This window comes from Acomys russatus, chromosome 17 (genome assembly GCF_903995435.1).
Source record: "Acomys russatus chromosome 17, mAcoRus1.1, whole genome shotgun sequence".
Classification (NCBI taxonomy): domain Eukaryota; kingdom Metazoa; phylum Chordata; class Mammalia; order Rodentia; family Muridae; genus Acomys; species Acomys russatus.
This window is the reverse complement of record NC_067153.1, coordinates 11676475-11697951: the sequence shown is the minus strand read 5'-3', so window position 1 is coordinate 11697951 and position 21477 is coordinate 11676475. Positions and strand designations below refer to the sequence as shown.

Genomic DNA, 21477 nt, shown 5'->3' with positions numbered 1-21477 from the left:
CCTTTTCCCAAGAGGCTCTTCCTTCCTGGTGACATCCTTTGATTGTTTTCTCCTTGGCCCACCACATCCTCCTGGACTGGGCACTGAGGGCCTCCAAGGTAGGCCAGGCATCAGTGGGCCTTTCCCACTTCTCTCTATGGCTCATCCTGTTAAATGGTCAGGGGGCAAGCCTAGGCCTTGGGGCTGTCTCCTGGAAGCATCCACAGTGAACAAAGACAGAACCCCTTCCTGAGGCAGCATGTGCTCAGCTGAGGCAGGGGGTCCACTCCACACTGCGACCAAGGCAAAAAGATCTGCTTGCCCCACTGAACCAAGCCTAACTTTACACTGCTGTTGACCCGCTTTTTACCTGTACAAAGTTTAGGAAACTTACAGAGATACACCAGCTCCACTGAGACCCCATTTTAAATACCACCATCATCCTAAGGAGAAACCTTGGCATAATATATACTGCCAAACCCTACACGCACCCCTGCTGCCCCAGGCAGCTTCTCTCCGCCAGTCTGCCAGCCTTTTCCAACAGTTCATAGGAGTCACACACTATGGCCTCTTTCTCTCAACAGAGTGTTTCTGAGGACCTTTTCCCAGAGCAGGTTATCATGAGCTAACTTGTTTTTACTACTGAGTGAGCAGTGCTCCAGTGTTCCAAGTGTGGCTCCTTTTGTTCCTTCATCAGCTGATGGACAAGTGGGTCCTTGCCACTACTTAACTATCAGGTACAAGTTTTAGTAGCAATGTATAGTCTCATCTTAGGTAGATACCCAAAAGGGGGATAGCTGGGTCATTAAGACTCTACCCAGCAGTGCCTCAAAACAGACGCTCAGACCCATAGTCAAACATGGGGCGGTACGTAGGGGGTCTTGTGGAAAAGTAGGGGGAAAGGATAGAAGAACCTGGAGGTGACAGGAGCTTCACAAGAAGACAAACAGAGCCAACTGACGTGGTCCAGAGGGGCCTGCTGAGCCTGGAGCACCAGCCAAGGACCTTGCATGGACTGGACCTAGGCTCCCTACACAGATGCAGCTGATGGGCAGCTCAGACTTCATGTGGCTCCCTGAGCAAAGGGAGTGAGGGCTCTCTCTGACATGGACTCTCTTGCCAGCTTTTCAATTACTTCCCCCTGGCAGGACTGCCTTACCAAGCCCCAGGGGAACAGGACACGCTCAGTCCTGATGTGACTTGATGAGCTGGGATGAATGGGAAGGGGGACTCCCTTTTTCTAAGGAATGGGGCGGAGGCAGGGGGAGGAGGGGACTTGGAAGTGAGTAGGGATGGGACTGTGGACCAGGACGTAAAACAAACAGACTTTAAAAAAAAAAAGAAAAAGAAAAACTATCCTCCCACAGGCACATTGATTTACACTCCCATCAGCAGTGCTTGAGGCCTCCAGTTCCTGCAACCCCCTTCCCAGCCTAGCTGTTGTCTGTCTTCTGGTCACAGCCACCCCAGTGGGTGTGAACTGCCAGCTGGGGGAGGGGAGGTGCCAGCCCCAAAGAGACTGATGGCTCTGAGTACCCTTCCAGACTGTTTATTTGCTGTGTGCTCACCTTTTGTGCAGAAAGACACAAGAGATCATTTGCCAATTTTTTAATCAGGTTGTCTGTCTTCTTTATACTGAGTTTTAAAAGTTCTCTATGTAGATACAGCTCTACCAGATATACGCTGGGCAAATACTCTCTTTCAACGCATGAGTTGTCTTTTCATTTCCTGGTGGTATCTTTGGAAGACTGTGGTGAGGTCCCAGTTATCAGATTTTATCCTACGGATCCTAACCCAAGTCAGAAGCCTGTCTTCTTCTACGAACGTGGGACTTCCAGCTCTCTCAGACAGCTGGCATTTTCTATGTTACTTTATTCCCCAAGCACATGCCCCTCCCTCCTCACCGCACTCCCTCCATAACCAGCTGCCCACCCACCCTGTGACCCACAGCTGCAGCCTCCTCCCTGCCCACCTCACAGCTGTGCAAGGCCAGGCAGGAAGGCCACTTGTCCTTCTCCACCACTTGACAAGCACAAGGCCAGGGCAGCCACGTTCACTGTCACAGCCCTGTCACCCAGAACACTGTGGGACAAGTGAGAACAGCGCACCAAATACCTGAGGAAATCCTAAGACCCATTTTACATTAGTGGCACTGGCTATTCATCATCATTCACAGGAGCCACCAAAGAGTGGCTGTGCAATTTTGCAACATGCGTGAGACATATATATTTGAATCATTTTAAAATCACATTTTCTGATCCTGGTCTTTGACCCAGCCTGGGAAGCATCACTCCCAAGCCCTCATCAGGTCCTTTCGCTATGCTTTCTGCCTCATGCAAGTCAGATGAACCCCAACCCTTTGTGCTACTTTTAAGAAATACATAACCAGAAGGTGTTCTACGATCCCTGTGCCCTCAGGCCCCCTACCTGGGCAGCGATGTGCTGATCTGCAGTCTGGGCAGGGCGGGGATGACTTCCACGGTGGAGCCACTGGTTTTCACTCCAGGAAGGTTGTCCAGGAGACAGTCGCTGAAGACCCCAAAGACTGTAGTGTGGTAACCTGAAACACAGATATGGGGTTTCACGCCTCCTGACAAGGCTTGACTGTGCGCATGCCCCTACTAAGGCCTCAAAGAGAACACCAGCACCCTCTTATCACCTATGCCACCCTACTGTTCCCTGTACCCCAAAGACCCTGGCTGTCCGTGGACAGAACACTGTCTGTGCCCTATTTTCCAAGGTGGGCCGTGTCTACACAACGGGTCCTTGTAAAGGGTCCTATGCACTCCCAATCCGCATGGCTTGGTGGTTACCATCCTTACTTTTTGCTAATATACCTTTCAGATTTAGCGTCTCTAACATGATAGTATTGTTAATATTTCTTTCCAAGGCATAATGTGACTTAATGAGCATTTGAAAACTACATTGGAACCTTCTGTTGAGAGGCGAGGGTCTAAGAGCCAATTATTGTCATTATAGCTGCTTCATGATGTGGCAACTCCACCATGTATGTTCGAGGACCACAATTTAAGATCAGCCTGTGCACAAAGAAAAAGCTTGTGACATAAGCACTTGAAGTTGTTTAAGCAAAGCTTTGAAATAGCTTCTGAAATTTCAAAAGATGAAGGCCAATGGATAGAAGCCTAGATTGGCAACTTTTCTATGCTACATTCCACAGGGATAAGGAAGTTATTCCCTAGGGAGAAGCACCATTCATTCTATTGGTGGAGCAGCTCTAGGTACCTCCTCCCAGCCACGGAAGCCACACCTATACCTAACATGGCCACACCCATACACCCATACCCCTCCTCAGTACAACCTCACCTATCTCTGACACTGCAGCCTCACCCCTCCCTGACACAGCAGCCACACACACCCCAGACACTGCAGCCTCACCCCTCCCTGACACAGCAGCCACACACACCCCAGACACTGCAGCCTCACCCCTCCCTGACACAGCAGCCACACACCTCCCAGACACTGCAGCCTCACCCCTCCCTGACATAGCAGCCTCACCCCTCCCTGACACAGGAGCCACACTACTCCCAGACACTGCAGCCACACTACTCCCAGACATTGCAGCCTCACCCCTCCCTGACACAGCAGCCTCACCCCTCCCTGACACAGCAGCCACACTACTCCCAGACACTGCAGCCACACACCTCCCAGACATTGCAGCCTCACCCCTCCATGACACAGCAGCCTCACCCCTCCCTGACAAAGCAGCCACCCCAATCCAAGATACTGCAGCCATACCACTCCCTGACACTGCAGCCACACCCTTCCTTCCCACTCAGCTCTTCTCAAAGTCTTCTCTCTGTGGTGTCTATTTTCTTCCCAGGAGCTCCCTCTGGCACTGTCACCCTCATGCTTTCCTGTGTAGAACCTGATATGATTTTGTATATTAAATGTTCATTGCTTTATAATTCTTAATTACAATTAGTCATTTTCCTTTGCTTAAGACAGCCAGTGCTTAAAACCATGGCCATAAACTCTAGTCCGGGGACAATGTTTAATACAAGCCAGTATGATACAGGCTGACCCAGGCAGCTAAGGCTCAACAGAAATAAGCCAGCGCCGATGCTAACACCAAGGATCACCCCAGGAGGTCTGCTCCCAGGCTCTCATACTCACTGAGACACACTAGTTTCTATCTTGTCCCTGGACCAGCCATCCATGCCTAACTTGCCCCATTCACAGCCAAGCTCTACCTGTGTCATTCCTACCTGGGCTCTCTGAGGACAGGTGCTTGGTCCTTTAAGCTCTACCTCACACCTTGTGGTCAGATTGCTCTGAAGCCCACTTGACCAGCTTCCCGCCGTACAAACATAGCAACTACACCAAAGCCCCAGAAGACAGTGGGTGAACTTCAGGATGATTCTCAAGGCCCCTGTGATGCCCATCTTCTTCCAGCCCCATTACTACCTGCCCCTGCCCTGAATTCCTTCCTCTGATCACCCTCCCTCCCCAGATATGCCAGGTCTCAGACTGGAGAAGCTGCCCTCCCTCCCTGGAGGCCCTGCCTATACACTGGTTCTGTCCTGCTTACAATTGCCCACTCCTGGTGGACCTTCTAACATCAGGGTCACCTGCTCAGGCAGGCCTCCATTGTCCACCTCCCTGCTGGGTCCCCAGCATCCCCTAGTTCTCACACACCTTGCTGAGATGCATCTAACTGTCCAGCAGGCAACATCTTTCCCAGACAACACACGTATGCTGCTGCTGCTGAGCAATAAGCAAGACTGCCAAGGCAAAGAAAGAAGCCACCCCAGGAGCCATGGAAAATATGGTGTCCCGAGAGTCATGGGAATATCATGGGGACTCTGTGAGGGGACCAAATCAGGATGACAGGCTAAGGAAGAACATCTGCCCTAAGAACTGGTTGAGGCTCAGATGCCCACAAGGACAAATCCATGTAAGGTTCAGATGGCAGGTATGCTGTGGGTAGCATCAGGCACTTTGTGACATCCAAGTGCAACTTTCCAAGAGGGAAGACAAGGATACTGGGTGGGGGTGGTCCAGGGCTAAGGAATATGCCTTGAAACAAGATAGAACAAAGGGTAAGACTTGTGACCAAATGATGGGAGCTGATAAGAGGCTCAGTATGAAAGATGGGCCCATTAGAGAGTGCACTGGAAGACAGAAAAGACTAGTCCTTGTGCTCTGTGATAGACCCTGCAAAAGTCATGATCTGACAGACAAAAAACAGCCATGTAGGTAGCAAGAAATAGCGGTCTCGTGTAGTATTAACAATGAGGTCTGGGAGCTAGTTAGGGCAAATGGTCCAGAAAGACACTTCGCTGAGATGGGGGCCTCTAGGAGAAAGGCTACTTTAGAGAGGAGAGGTGGGGCCCTGGTGTGACACAGGACATCCAAGGAGATGGCAATCAAGGGGTGCTGTCCCTAAGGAACACCAGAAGTTTGCATGGCAGGACTGAAGGCTGGAGGAGGTCCTTAGGCTTGGTAGGGTTGAGAAGCAAGAAGAGGAAAGGGAGAGAAAAGCAAAGTCAAGATGAAGACCCCAGAAGGGTCCAGGGAAATGGCTTGACAGGTAGAGCTGCTTGTCGGTTCAATCCAGAACATACGTAAAGGCAGTAAGAGAGAACAACTCCACAACATTGTCATTGGACCTCCACCTGCATATCATGTGCCACCCTATACACATGCACACATCATACAAACAGAGAAGAAAGGAGGGCCAAGGCCGGGAGGAGGTAGGGAGGAGGAGGAAGATGATGAAGGAAGGAAGCCATGAAACTGAGAAGCCCTCCAGGGCAGGGTTTTAGGACTACAGCTTGCACAAAACCAAGAGACTGAACAGGACCAGAGAGGAGGCACCATACCAACGCTGACCTCTGTACAACACTCGGGAAAGACTGAAGAGGAGGCCCAGCTTCAGCCAGAATAGCTCTGCTCTTGAGCCTGGTGACAAGAACTCTGACAAGTGTCAGGAGCTGGATAGAGAATTCAAGGCACCAAGGAATCAGTAGAGAGATGGATGGTAGAAGCTACACGGACATACAGCGCTCTGAAAGAAGGTACAGCAGCACTAGCGAGGAGGTGATGACAGGGAGAGAAGCTGCACCCATGCTGTCCCAGAGGAGAATGCCAGAAAGGAGAAAAGTGAAGGTGGCAAGAGAGAAACCAGACAAGCCAAGGCACAGGACAGACCCCATGCCCAACAGCAAAACAACAGGAACTACGCACGTAACAAAACCATTTCTTTTTCCATCATCTCACTTTGGAAAGAAATGCTATCTTCTTGCTGTCATTTAGCTAGTTAGGATCACGGACCAAGTGACCAGCCCCAGGTGCAGTGAGGCAGAAACCACCAAGGAAGTCTCCTTACCATTCACGGTGATCATCCCTGTGGTCTGCGGGACCCCGACCAGGGTCACTGGGTACAAACCAGACTCCGCAGGAAGGGAAAGCGCTGCCGGGAGAGACTCAAACTCCACTCCGCTGGTGAGAAGCCCCTGCAGGAGGAAGTGAAGGAGCACAGTGAGTGGGCATAGCCCAGACCCATACTAGACAGCCAACCCTACTGAGCTCTGGGACATTCGCGGCAGGGACTATGGGGATGAGAAGGCCAGCAGCTTTTCAAAACCCACAGAGAACTTCAGGAGAGACTGGTGTGATCTGGACATTGAGAGTAGGGTAGCGAGCAAAAACTCCAGCTGGGGTTAAGCCCTGTGTGTCATCATCTGATTCCTTGTGTTGCTGTTTTGACAAATGAGAATGCAGACCCAAAGAAAAATAAATAAATATTGTTTTTCAAACACAAAAGAAAAATATAGTGTGGAAATATATCAGAAGTTGATTTCACTCCCAGGGCATCTATGAATTATTTATTCATCTTAGTGTAGAGGAGGCACCGAGCTTGCTAGTGAGCCGCATGGGTCCCCAGTCTCAAGAAGCTGCCCCTTGACAGCAGATTCTCGTCAGTGTAACAGGGGCATCTATTCACAAAGGCAAAGTCATGATCGCTGCCACTCCCTTGGAACCCATGTTGAATGCTGAATAAGCAAAAATGTTCAGCAAAGAGGCAAAGGCCAGAAGAAGCCTTGAGCAGCACAGGCATGATTATGCTCTAGCAAAGACAAAAACAAAAAACAAGGGGAAAGTAAAAAGGAAATACCATTATCAAAGTTCGTAAACATCTTGGAGTAAATTCACCACACAATGTGCAAGACTTCACGGCAGCTACAGAGCATGACCAGGACAAAGAGGACCTCAGCAGAGCAAGGATCCTGAGATTCTCAAGTGGAATGGCTTTCCACAGCGAAATGGTCCAAACAGTAGGAACTTATCTTAGATACACTGCTCAGGAGTGAGTGTGCTGACTTTGTGAGCCCACTACTCACAGCGGAAGGAAGTTTAAAAGAGGGAGGCTGGGAGGGACCCTGGGGGAATAAGCTGGGATGGTAGGTGTTGAGTGTGAACCACGTGAATCTGTTGTGCATCTACACATATACATATGTGTGTTTGGAGCAAAACGAAAATATGTGTATGTGTGCACACACTTGCACACCATTCCCAACTCTGTCTACAGAGAACACCAGAAGCAAAGGTACTCTGGTGCCAGTGCTCCTATGATGCATATGAGGTGTGGAGAGGTGCCATAGGTAAGAGTGGAAGAAGAAAGCCAATTATATGGCTGTTGTCCCTAAGCAAAATACATTGACACTTACTTATGTTTAAGCTAACTGAAGCCAAATGGAAGTTGTTAATACATCTTCAGGGTAGGTGGAAAATATATGAGCATTTATGCCTAAAATGCTTCTTAATGATTTAAGTTTCTGACCCCAAGTTGTGTGCTATCTCCAAGTAGAGCTTTATAGTTTCTTATAACTTTATACTCTTCTTATTTTTTTTTTTTACAAAAAGCACATATTATTTTTAAATCAAAAAATAAATGAAATCTACTTTTAAATATTTGTTTTTTCATAAGCCAGGCATAGTAAACATGCCTTGAATCCCAGGACTTGGGAGGTAGAAGCATGTGCAGTTCTGTGAGTTGAAGGCCAGCCGGTTGCATAGTAAGACTGTCTCAAAAATAAAAACAAGGGAAAAAATATATAGAGCAGCAACAGCTACCATCTGGCAGTACCAATGGGTTCTCATGGAGGGGAGGGCAGATGGCTCAGCAGTTAAACAGTACACCAAGCAAGAAAGAGGACCAGAGTTCAAATCCCCAGAACGTAGATAAATACCAGGTTGAGTGTGAAGACTGACCTTTAATTCCAGCCTCAGAAGGAGGAAAAGAGATCCCTAGCCATATTGGCAAGCTCTGCATTTGATTGGGAGATCCTGCCTCAAAAAAACTAAGGTGGCAAGGTGGTGATGGCACACTCCTTTAATCCCAGCAGAAGCAGAGACAAGTAGATCTCTGAGTTCAAGGCCAGCCTGGTCTACAGAGTGAGTTCTAGGACGGCCAGGGCTACACAGAGAAACCCTGTCTTGAAATATAAATAATAGTAATAATAATAAGAAGAAGAACAATAAGGAAGAGCTGCAACATCAAGCTGGGGTCTCCTCATGCACACATGTGCACACATATGTGTACACACATGAAAGGGAAAGGCCTCAAGGGATGGATCCATGGAACATGCACAAAGACCTAGCATGAGTCCCACAGGAAGAGGCTATATAGATCTCCTTCTCTGACCACAGAAGTTGGTGAGCTGTTCTCAGAGGCATGACAACAAAATGAGTGGCCATCTACAGGGCTCAAAATCAGAACAGCAGGGTCACAGCTATGCAGTGTAAACATTCCTCTCTTACTAAACCACAGCCTGTACTAAACTTTGAGCCCTGACCTCCAAATGACCATTTCAAATCTATAGTCAATCAATTAAGATCAGTGTGTACATAAATTGAAGGCTTACTTGTAGATTCACAACACTACTAAGTGATGAGCAAAAATGCAGGAATGACAAAGCATGGCTTCCGCACATGGAAGAGACCTTAGTTAATCAAAAGTAAAATCAGATGTACATCAGTGGATGTGTATGTCCAGAGTTAAGCAAAGCGGTGTTTTCAGTGATAGAAGGCTTAAGCTAAGTGACTGGTACACATACCATGTTTTCCACGCGGAGCTCAAACGGCATTGGGTTGTACACCATCAGCTGAACTTCACACACATCTCCTTGAACCCACTGGAAATCTACAAGACACATACAGAGAACTCTAGGGTGAGTTTGTACCACAGCTGTAGGGTGATTTGTTGCCGTGTCAGAGTGGGCCATATACTTGCCCTGACATGCGCAGCTCACGCTGAGTAGTCTGCTCACCTATGAAACACAGCAGACCAGTGATGGTGGCTGGGGCTTCTCTGGGCAGGGGCAGGGGCTGCTTGCAGGAGACCTAGAGCCTGCCGTCTCTGTGTCCCCTAAAGCCTGGTCAGACATACTCCTGATTTACTGCAACAACCTGCTACACATAGCAACACACACACACACACACAAATACAACTGCCCCAAAGGTCTCTGAAAGGCCACCACTGAGGAGCATTCTCTCACTTGGTCCAGAATAACCCTGAGTCAGTTTCAGAAATCCCACTCCACGGATGACACAGCTAGAGCCCAGGGTGGCACTATCAGTATCCACGATGGCCCTGACAACTCCAGCCTGTCCTGGCCACTACCTTGCCCTTGGGGCAGCTGCTGACATCAACACAAGACCTTGCAAGGATATGCAGTCCAATTGCAAATGTGGTGTGGTGGTTTGCACAGCCCTCAAAGGGGCCGAAGCAGGAGCATGGGGGGGGGGGGGGCAAGCCAGAGTGGAAGGCAGAAGACCCTGTGTCAAAACAAAGAAACTAGGAGACTGCACCCTAAGGAACTGTTTAGGAAAAGTATCACACCATTTGTTTAAGATAAAAATGTCAAAGGGGAAACTGTGGGAGCTGGGATAGATTTCTCTTCTCTGGGGTGACAGTACTGGGTCTGATAAAACTGTGAGACCAGTTACCAACATTTTTGAGTAGAATCTGGTGACCACAGAGCATTAAGCAAACACGATGCCTCTCAGCACAGGACGCAGCACCACTGGCTCCCCAGGTTGTACATCATCCATGCCATTTCCCCGCCTCCACGATAGGAAGTTGTTGGAGCTTCTTTTTATGGAAATAGTCTACATTTGCAGAAGAGACCAAGGCAAACACTGTCTGGGATAGCAGGCGGCTTGTCCAAACCATGTGGCCCCACATAGCATCATGAATTTATTTCAAATATTATGAGATCTTTGGTTTTTGTTTGGTTAGTTGGTTGAGTGTTTGTTTTGTTTTTTGAATAGGGAACTCAATTGGGAGGCTCTCAAGTGTGAACGCTGTAGATGACAATGTTGTATTAGAGTGTTGTATTAGACAGGCTGACCAACTCCAGCAGTTTGCTCAGCTGCAAGGTGCTGAGGCCACAGGTAAAAGCCTTCCTGTTTTCAGGCACAGGGAAGTAAACCATGAATGCCAAGGAAGCACTCCAGCAATGAGCTGCATTTCAACTCCCAATGTATATTTTTGGTTGGAAATTTCATTTATATCCTATGGCTTCTAATGTCTTTCTGGAACTATCCTGGTTAGTGAGTCCCGGCTGAAGGCCTGAGGCCCATGTATCCTTGGCTAAAATTTTAAATGTTTCTAACTGAATCTCTGAGTGTAACAAGAGAGTCACCATAGCATCAGAGACATGGTGGGTCTTGGAGATGCCCTTGGGGGTTACAGGTGGGTCCTGAAAACATGTCCTTACTCCTTGCCAGCCTTTGTGTTTGTCTATGAGCCAGTGTGGCTGCGTCTTCAGCTCTGCTCTTTGCAGGGAGACCATGGTCCAGGCATCAACCTGAAGCAGAGTAGGATGTAGAGTCTCCTAGAATTTTTGTTTGTTTCGAGACAGGGTCTTGTCTTTAAGTAATCCAGCTACATGGGGTGATGGAGAAGTCAGTGAACCAGTGCAGGAGAACCCTATCCTCTGCCTCCAATAACGTGAAGGGGGATGCTCCCATCAGAAGCTGTACTAGGGTTCCACGTGTCGCAAAGGAGCAACTGTGTATCTCCTCCCCATAAAGATGCTGAGTGGGAAATGCCATCCGCCACGTGCTCTGTAGAGCAAAGGAACAGTGGTAAGGGACCTGTGTTTGGAGCTGACTTTCTTTTGTGTGTGCTGGGGGAGGGGGAGAGTTCAGAATAGTTTCTCAGTGTAGTTCTGGCTGACCCAAAACTCTCTCTGTAGACCAGATCTGCCCCCAAGTGCTGGAACTAAAGGAGTGTCTCACGATGCCCAGCTTGGGGCTGACTTTCAAAACCAAAGGCCAAGAGGGAATGGCAATGACTCGAACACACCTTCACAGGAACCCGCCAGCACTCAGTATCAGCTGCCTTCTCTTGAAATAGTAGCCCTCATCTCTTGCGTTACTTCCTGCTTAATTGCTCTTATGCTCTCTATGAGGCAAGCTCTCATGCAGCTCAGGCTAGCCTCACTGTGCTAGCCGAGGATGGCTTCAAACTTCTGATCCTCCTATGCCCTTCACCCAAGAGCTGGAATTACCAACGTGCATGAGCGCACCCAGTACACTCAGTGCTGGGGATCTAGCCCAGGCTTTGTGTGTGCTAGGTGGGCACTCTCCCAGTGAGCTACATAGCAGCAGCTCCACCTTCTCTCTCATTTTCACAGTGTAGTTATAAAACATACAGAGCCAAACCAGGGTAGGCCACCCTGCTACCTCAAGGTAAGGTCACTCCATGCCTGCCCAAGCTTCCCCAAACCCCATGGGCTCTGCTCTAGGATTATTGGTAACACCAGAGCCAGCTGTTAACAGGCCCGCTTGCATCCTACCCTGATAGTCACTTCTTGTGTGTTTGTATTCTACCTGCATGAACTGGACAGGAAAAATGTGTTGGGGGTAGGGACTTGTTCTCATATAGATAGTACCCAACTTATATCCCAGTAAGTCCACCCGAAGTTGGAACTATCCTAAATCGAAAAAAGCATTTAACTGGCCAGAAGCGTTGAGGCATGTCTGTAATACTGGCACTTCAGAGGCTGAGGCAGAGAGATCTGGAGTCCAAGGCCAGCCTAGGCTACATGATGAGCTTGAGGCAAGCCTTGGCTATGTGGTAAAACCCTAATTCAAGAAAATATAAATGCACTTCACATGTGCCACCAATCAAACATCAGAGCCTTGCCTAGCCTCCACAAGGTGTTGACAATGCTTCCAACAGCCTACAGTGGAGCAGATCCATCCACCACAACGTTTATTGCAGAACAAAGTGCTCAACATGCTAATACCTCCGTGCTTTAGGCTTGGGGCGAGCATGTCTACAGGTTCAACTTCAGCCAGCACTGGGAGACTATCACCTTTGGAGGAAGTGACAAGGACCAGTGTGGTGGCCCTGTGAGCAGACCACAATGATTCTATAAGAGGGGTAAACACACATGTTCCCCATCTCTGCCATGTGATACCCCAGGTCTCAATGGCTTCTAGACCATCTATGAATCATCTTCCATGAAATAACTTTCTAAAAATCAGGGCAATGAGCAACTGCCAGTCTTAGGGCAATACATGAAATAAATGTCCAGGGAAGTGCGTAGGCAAGCACATGCAAGTGTACACATGCATGGGAAAATGGCCAGAAACTTGATCCTAACCCCCAGGAGGGAGGGAGGACACAGACAGTGGCCTACCTATTTTCTTGTTGCGTTCTTCTCCACGGTTGTGTGCGATGATTGGCGAATAGATGAAGGGGCTCTTGGTGGACATGTTTTGCCCCAGCAAGCTTTTCACCTTCTGTGGCCGGAGGCTGGTAGGGAGACTCAGCAGCTTGACACACCTATCAGTGAAAACACAGCATGGCGCTCACTGTCAGGGCTCTCATTCTGGACCATATATATATTTATGTTGACCACAAAAGCATAAGATGAGTTGCGGGAAGAGAAGAGCTCCCACTTCCTAAGACCAGGTAGCAGGACAAATGTACCAATCAAGCAGGCCAGGAAGGAGCCGTCCTTCCAGGGCTGGGGATCAGGCCAGCCTTCTGTCACCTTCTCCAACACAAAGGTTCCCTCTATAAAATGAAGGCCCAGTCAGGCAAGGATGAAGCTCCAAATCCTGGCTCAGGGCTCGCTGCTCTGCCATCTGTGGCTCACTCCCCTGACAGGGCTGCGCACAGCAAGTAGAAGCCGGAGCCTATCCGTGGATCAGAGGACACCACAGGACAAAGTGTGGATCCGCACACCATGTTCTTCTTGGGGACAGCTGCATCCAATGCTAAGTGCTCGTGTTCACAAGGTAAAAGCATTAACGATAACTTTAGAATCAGCAAGATGAGCCAACGTCACACTAAGGAGAAAAATTCAGCAGTTCCCTTCAGATTAATTAGACCAAGAGTGAGTACAAGTTTGAATTCTCCACTTTCCCCCATGTTTTATGTCATCTGTACTTTGTGGTTTCTGACTTCTGTAGTCTGCCTCATCATGAGTCTGCTCTGCCCCTACTGCCTGTGTCCCTAGCAAAGGTCTTTGTTCCATACGTATTGCACATCATAGAAAGCATCTCATGGGAAGGAAGGGGGGTTGCTTTACAGAAGCAACCGAGTTTAATAACAGAAGAAAGTATTGACTCCAACTGGCCCCAACTGACTCAGATACAAAGGACACAGCAAGCATGCTATCGAGTTACATCCATGCAGCTTTCAACATGCATGGTAGATACTTGTTGAAAGGGGTTGTTATTCACCTGTTGGCTGTTTTCAGCAGATGATTACCACAAAATACACATACAGTGCTCCGAGTCAGGGGCATGGGGCAATACATAACTTAAGATTAAACGTATGCATTAGCGTAGCTCTACAAGTTGACTACATGGGAAATCCAAAGCAAGTAATGTTGGTTGTTACACAGTTCTCTTAAAGGCAGGTTAAACAAACAGGCTGCATTTACAGCAAGACAGCAGTCTTAAGTGATCTCAAGGGGTACTACTAACTTGGCTGTGAGGTCCAGAAAAAGTTCCAGCCTCTTTGAAAGAAAGAGATGTTTTCATAAAAATGTACCACCCATTGCGTTCAAGGTCATCCAAGTCAGCTATGGATTGGTACCTGTTGGAAGCTGAGCACCTGCAGTCTCCACGCTACCCACTCACGAGGCACCATCTCAAAAGCATCTTCACTCAAGTGCTATTATTATCTCCCCACTATCGGCCAGGGAAGTGACAGAAGAGAGATGAAGTGCAGAAACACTGGCCCCAAACCACAGCACTGTGAGGCCTCTGGGACCAGACTGGCCTAGTGGCTAAGATCAGGAACATGCTCGGTCAGACCAGAATAGACAAGGAAAAGGATGAGACAGAACCAGGTGTTCCCCACCCCACCTCCTAGCCTCTGAAAGCAGGAAGGAAAGGTGCCACACACGGTGTATCCCAAGGGCTGAGAAGAAGCCACTCAGCAGAAGTCATACCTCAGCCTCCTGGTCCCTTACATGGTAGTCCTGGAAAGCCAGGAGTTGAGACCAAGAACAAGACAGCAAGGTCTGGGTCACCAAATACCCACAGCAGGCCACCGTGCTATCTAGGATGCCACCCATTCACACACCAGCCTGAGCGGGTGGGACACACTGTGCTGTATTCAGTAAGTCACTGTGGTCTCCGGCACAGCCCAACCCACACTGGCTAATAACAACTGCCTTACAGAGCTGATCTCACTTGGAAGGCATGGACCCTGAACCCCTGAGGAGTGCAGCCTACCCTATGCCACGAGCCTCTGCAGCACTCAGTACCCAGCCCCTGACAGGGTTCGGGTCACACCCACCCACCACCCACAATACCCACCTGAGGAAGGTACTTAGAAAATGAGGTTTACTCTCTCAGATTCTTTCTCTGCATGCACTCCTCCATTGCACTGCCATCTGGGACCAGCATAGCCTCACAGTTGTGTTTTGAATCAAGCTGTGAGCTGGCCGAGGACCAAGGCCTTGTCCAGCACTTGAACCCATTGCACTCAGTAAATGGAGGGAGTGTGCTCCCCCAAAGCGGAGCTTCAAATTCAGTGCCCAAATCTTTTGAAGCTGAGCACTGTGGCGGAAACTCATTGCGGACTGCAGGAAACCCATGCTTCATGTGCACGCCCCAGCACGGGGACCCTGCCTAAGGCTAGTGACCCTCTCAGACTGAGATACACCTTGAAGCTGACACAAAGACCCTCATTACAGTCTGGAGGACCTACCCCTAGGACGACACACACTGATGGCTTTGAGGTCCCTGAAGCTCACTCAGCTTTTGTTCATAAAACCAGCAAAGGAGAGGTACTCTGATAATACATGTTGCTGGAAGGAAGTTTCCTTTCTTTGTCCCCCAATTTTTATAGAAGAATAACCCTTGGAAGACAGACACAACCTGACCCTGCCTTCGTCCACTGCTCACCCAAAGGGATGGAAGGCAAGAAGAGAAGCCTGTGTGCACTTCTTGGTCTAGCTCTCAGGGCTGTTTGCATGCTACAGACAGTGCGAACTCTGTGTCACTCTGTGTGTGCTGACCCAGGACCTCCCATGAGAGAGGCTTAAAGCAAAGGACAACTCACACACCTGTCTGACCTGAGCCATGCCTAGCACCCTATTTTTCATCTGCCTGGAACAAGTGTTCCTGTGCATTCTAAATGAAGGCAGGAAAAGAGGAGTGGCCTTCAAATCTTTTGCAGGGAATTTTGGGGATGCTAGAGGAAACAATGTTGGTACCTGTCATGGCACCTGGCACACAGTAGGTCAGCAAAACCTTCCCCTCCTTTCCCAATCTTAAGACAATGACTATTGGCCGACAGAGAATGGCTGCCAGTGCAAAATAATGCTGGACTAGAGTCAGGCAGAGCCGCCAAGCCTGAGTGTATACTGAGGGTAGGACAACTCATAACAAGGAGCACTTTCTGTGTCATACCACGGCCCCACCGGAAAATGAGGTGTGGGTGGGAATTTTGAGGAGTCCTGCCTTTAAACAGACAAATGGCTGGTTTGTAGCATATGTCAAGGAATTCTGAGGACACAGTCAGCCAGAAAAGTGACCCTGTACACTTATGGTGTACACTGGTGACTCAACCTTTTCCATCAAGTGCCATTTTATAAAATATGCCCCCCAAGAAAAACCATTGTTGGAGGTTCCTGACCTAAAGGCCACATGATTCATTTAGCCTGAATCCCTGCTGAGCAAAGGATGCTGGATGCTGGATCTGACAGACGAAGCTGCTGTGACTAAAGCAGAGTCCGAGGGTTCGAGTGTCCAGGATGGGATTCTCTCAATACAGTCCATTTGGAGATGGTTGTCATTCAGAATCCTGAGTGTCCTTGGCATCCTATGGCTAATGGGGATCCCGCTGAGCAGCAGTGGGATGCTACCTAGGGCAGTGGTGGCAAGCATGCCCCTTGAGAAGGATGGCATGGGAACTAAAGGGGCCCTTCCTCTGTGCTGTCTCATTCTCCACTCTGTGGCCAGGGGAAACACACAGCTCCTGGCCGGTGTTCCAGGTCAAAACTCTAGCTCAACACTCCCATGTCACTCTCATGGGAGGGACGGGTTTCTGTCAGTGTAGATGCCTCTGTTAGCTAATTCAGGAAGACACTAGTCATTCCATGATAGCTAACTATAAACAGCCCTGGACCCTATGATAAGCTCTTCTCAGACAGTCCACCACATGCTGGGGTAGTGGTGTGGACCTATAATCCCAGCACTGGCAAGTGGATACAGGAGGACCAGAAGTTCAAGGTCACGTTGGCTGCCCTTTAGCTCCCATGTGCAGAGTTCTACAGGAATGTTTTGGTCTTCATTGGCAGCCCTCTGCTGTGCCCACAGGCAATGGCAGTGACATCATTCAATGATGACATCATTCCTGACCATCACTGAACCTCAGAGATGGCCAGGGACCCATTCATCTTGACCACTGAGTACACATTTCATTAAGCAGATCTCAGATCAGACTTAAGCAGGGGTGTGCTTGGCTCTTGTTAACCTGCCACTATGCGGGGTGCCTAGTTCATGATCCCAGGTGGGCCTTTGCTGTAAGTTGCTTAAAAAAAATTTTTTTTCGTCAAGAACCAAGAAAGGACTGGATGGGAAAAGGCATAATCTACCTATTCTAAAAACAAGAGACCATAGTTTTGAGGCATCTCCAACAAACTTAGCTTGGAACTAACACTTGTACACAGCACCCCTGAAATCTAACTCCCCGAAATGGGCTGCTTTTTACACAACCTACTGTGCAGCATAGCAGGGAGCTGTGGTCCTCAGTGTTCACACCACCAAGCTCTTCCCCATCTCCAGGGGTCACTTCCACTCCCCGCCCCTGAGGCTTTCAATACTAAACTGATGAAGGATCCTTTGGATGTGGAGGTTACTATGGTTCCGACAGGAAGCAGCCAAAGGCTCATGTGCTGAAGACTTGGCTCTGCAGCCCTGGTAAGAGGATCAACACTTGCCCCATTGGTGTGTAAACCCATTGATGAGATCACCGTGGAACAGGCAGGAAAGTGACTCACCCACCTTCTCAGTGTCCTTAAGACTCACTCTAGTAGCCAGGCACGGCAGTGCATGCTTTTAATCCCAGAACTTGGGAGGCAGAGACAGACAGATTGATGTGAGTTGGAGGCCAGCCTGGTCTACAAAGTGAGTCCAGGAGAGCCAGGGCTACACAAAGAAACCCTGTCTCGGGGGGCAGCAGGGGGAACCTCACTAATGACACTGCCTGCTACAAATCTGTCAAGAATATTTTTGATTCTCATTAAGCAAAAGAAAAATTTCTAGGCCTCCTCTCCTCCTTTCTTCTAGATGCAGATGTGTTATCTGGAGCTTCTGCAGCTATAGGGTGGTCCTGAGGTAGAGAAGAATTAAAGATTAGCCATTTGGTTCCATTTTCTTCACAGAGGAAAAAAAAAACAACAACCTCCCTCTGGGTTCTAGGAACAAGCAGTTCCCCGGTGCTGAAGCTATCTCACAGGCCACCTAGAAAGGGGCTCACAGTGGATGCACTGCCTTGACCTAACATTAAAAGATGCTTAAGAGAGAATCAAAGAGATTCCCCTGAGAATCTGCAGACAAGGTAGTGTGGGGCTGTGCAGAGGATCCAGCATGGGCCACGTACCTTAACCACTCAAACGGCTTCTATAGGGGAATGAGGGCACAGGACCAGGCAAGTAGAGGCTCAGACTTAAGTGAGAGGCAAAGAACACCACAGAGGACTAGACAAGGTATATGGAAATAACATAACATAACATAACATGAGGACGGAGCAATGCATGCTGGGAGAAGCCCTGGTGGGAGCAGGCCTGACCCACACAGTGGCCAGTCACCAGGACAAGCATAGCCATGAGTCTCTGAAAACCACTGAGAACAGGTTTACACATAGAGCAGCAAACAGTACATGAAGCCAGACTTTAGAAGACTTCCTATGGCCACATCAAGCAAGAGCACTGGGCACCGGTGGTAATGACAGGAGAGCATGCTGGTGGGCCATAAAGGCATAGTGGCAAAGGTGGGCATCCCAGCACACTCACCGTGGCACACACTGATGTGGTAATACTGTCCTTCCGATGAGGAGAAGGAAGCTCAGAAGCACATGCTCTCAACAGCAGAAGACCCAGGAAAGCCGACATCAGCTGTGGAGCTCCTGGTGCACTACAGTATGTCCTCGGATCCTTGAGGGCAGTTCTCTTTGCCCTCCAACTTCCCACAAGATGGTGGGGCACTGGGATGCCCAGGTGCAGCACTGGGAGCCCAGAATGTTCTATTATGCAATGCTTTCTCCATTTAAAAATGACCCAAGTCACGATGCAGATAGAGAATTATTAAGAAAGGCTTTTCTAGCCTTTAAGTTTGAACACTGAGTCATTCCCTCAATGCCAAGTCAAACACCTTCCCCTTTAGATCTTCCTCACAGAAACACCCAGAAGGGACCCTTTCCTTTCCAGCCCCTATCAAGGATGAAAAAACAACATGCCCTACTGAGGGAGGGGGAGAGTGCCCTGCCTCAGGCCTGCAGGTGATCTGATTCTAGCAGAAACAGAGCCCCACTGTGAGGTGGGAATCTAGCCTAAGGAAGGCCCCAAAGTCAGCTTGCTGTTTTCTACTGGGAATAGGGCTCAGCGGGCAACTAATTGCCTAGCGTCTGAAAACATCACAGAGAAGTTGGGTTTTATTGGGATTGGTTTGGTTTTGGTTTGTTTGGGTTTTTTGTTGTTGTTGTTGTTGTTTGTTTTGGGGGTGGTTTTGTTTTGGTGTGTGTGTGTCTGTGTGTGTGTGTTCTCTTGTTTTGTTTTGTCTTGAGTTTTCAAGACAGTATCTCTGTATATAGCCCTGGCTGGCTGTCCTAGAACTCACTATGTAAACCAGCTGGCTTCAAACTCCAGGACCCACCTGTCTCTACCTCCTGAGTGCTGAGATTAAAGGTGTGCACTACCACACCTAACTAGAAAGTTAACTTGTAATCTTAGCACTCAGGGGGTAGAAGCAAAAGCTCACGCAGAGCTTCGCTGAAGTCTCGTATCAGTAGTAACAGACACCCATGGAGGGCTGAGCTATATGATACCATCCTAGAGCACCGCGGGGCCCTGAGGGAAACCCAGGCCCCTCCACAGCAAGGCCCAGGGCATACCAAACAGATGAAAGGTGTGCCCAAGACAGAGTGGGGGGGGGGACCCTAGAACTGCACACTTCCACAACAAGATGTCACACTACAACTGCCTCTTTTCAGCCTTCAAACAAACCTTTCTGAGATTTGTAAGCTCCTCCATGAGACCTGCACGTGGTGCAAGACCCATGGTACCTGGTTCACACTGGTGCAGCAGGTGCATGGGCTAGACATCCTGAGGCCTTGAGGGGCCCTGACTGCAGCCACAGGGGAGTGAACCAAGACACTGGGAGCAGAGAGATGCCTCAGTTCCTGAATAGCTGCAGGGAGTCAGCCCACACCTGTGAGGAGGAGGCTGGCAGGGTCCGGGCACTCTCCATCCTGGACTAGCAATCAGCAGGGTCCCATCTGTCCACAGCTCTCCAGCTCTCCCACACAATGGACATGGACCACAGCAGCTACAGACCACCACTGCCCTCAGTACGATAAGCTATTGTCACTGAGACCTGAAGTCAAGCTCAAGTAGGTGATTAGAGTGGGGGTGGGGTGGGGGTAGGAGGGATATGGGGAGAGTTGGAGAGGAAAATGGGGAAAGATAGATAGTTTCATATTTCATTGCATACATTATGGCATTCTCAAAAATAAAGAACAACTTTTTTAAAATGAGGTCATGAGCCAGAAGGCCAGCAACAGAAGCAGGACTCGCGGTCTGAAAGCCTGCCCCACTCCCCGTCCACCACCTCACCTGACAATGGGCAGCTTAGTAAAGGGCACAGGAGGCAGCGTGAGGCCATCTGGGAGGGTGATGGGTTCCATCGTCCCGGGACACTTGGCCGTGTAGCTCTCCAGGCTTTGAGTCACATCTTTCTTTTCTGAGGATAAAACAAAACAGAATGTGGGATCGGTAGACAAAGCAGAAGTGGGTGGCCGCTGTTCAACTTGATCTGGAGCGATCCAGGCCAGTCCACAAGGGAAGGTCCCATCAGAAGTGAAGGAGTGGTGGCAATTCCTTGAGACACACCGGCACCCACCACCCTCAAGGCCCTGTGAATATGGAGGGAACAGAGCTGTGACCCTCCAGGATATGCCCAGTACCAGGGAAATGTAGCCTGGCCAAAAGCCATAAAGCCAGTGGGTGGGACCAAAACTCCTAGCATTTTGAACAGAATTTCCCAGCAATTACTAAGCACCAAGGGCCACACAAGGACCAGTCCTCCAGAGCCTACACTGTGGTTTGTCCATTTGACAGACATGGAAGCAAATAGCCACAGAGCAATGTCTCTGATGCTGCTAGCGAGCTTTGCAAGGTAAACCCTGCTTGTCCCAACCACTGTTACATCCATAAGACACACACATCCACCTCCAGACGAAACAGAAGAGTGCCATTTTTAAAATCCTCTACTGAATGGAAACACATTTTGGTGGTTTGAATGAGTGGCAACAGGGGGGGGTGGCACTCTCTCATGTGCGCGCTCTCTCTCTCTCCCTCTCTCCCCCCCACCCCCCCCTCTCTGCCTGCTGCTGTGGGGTCAGGATATAAAGCCTTCAGCTACTTCGCCAGCACCATGCCTGTCTGCTTCCCACCTTAATCATCACAAACTAGCCCACTGAAACTGCAAGCAGGCCTCCAGTTAAATGCTTTCTTCTATAAGAGTTGCCTCAGCCGCGGTGTCTCTACACAACAATAGAACAGTGACTAAGGCACGCACCATGTCAAATTCAAGACACCTGGAAGCACCTTAGTAGAAACTGCATAGCCGAATTACACATTGGAGAAAGATGGCATCTTTACCAAATGGTGTTGGAAAACTGGGTATCTATGTGAACAAGAATAAAATTTGGTTCTCCTCTTTCCCCTGCACACAAATCAATTCCGAATGGATCAAAGAACTCAATGTGAGACCTGA

General features: G+C 49.1%; 1 protein-coding gene across 2 annotated transcripts in view; it reads right to left on the bottom strand.

Annotated features, from left to right (window-relative positions):
* Positions 1–21477, bottom strand: part of Trappc9 (trafficking protein particle complex subunit 9) — a 456412-nt gene that overhangs the window by 354305 nt on the left and 80630 nt on the right. For both annotated transcript variants that reach the window (XM_051159558.1, XM_051159557.1), the window contains 5 exons: positions 20316–20442; positions 12657–12802; positions 9060–9145; positions 6329–6455; positions 2407–2539 (listed from right to left, as the gene is read on the bottom strand). In XM_051159558.1, coding sequence (XP_051015515.1) covers positions 2407–2539; positions 6329–6455; positions 9060–9145; positions 12657–12802; positions 20316–20442 — 619 coding nt within the window. The remainder of the gene's footprint in view (positions 1–2406; positions 2540–6328; positions 6456–9059; positions 9146–12656; positions 12803–20315; positions 20443–21477) is intronic.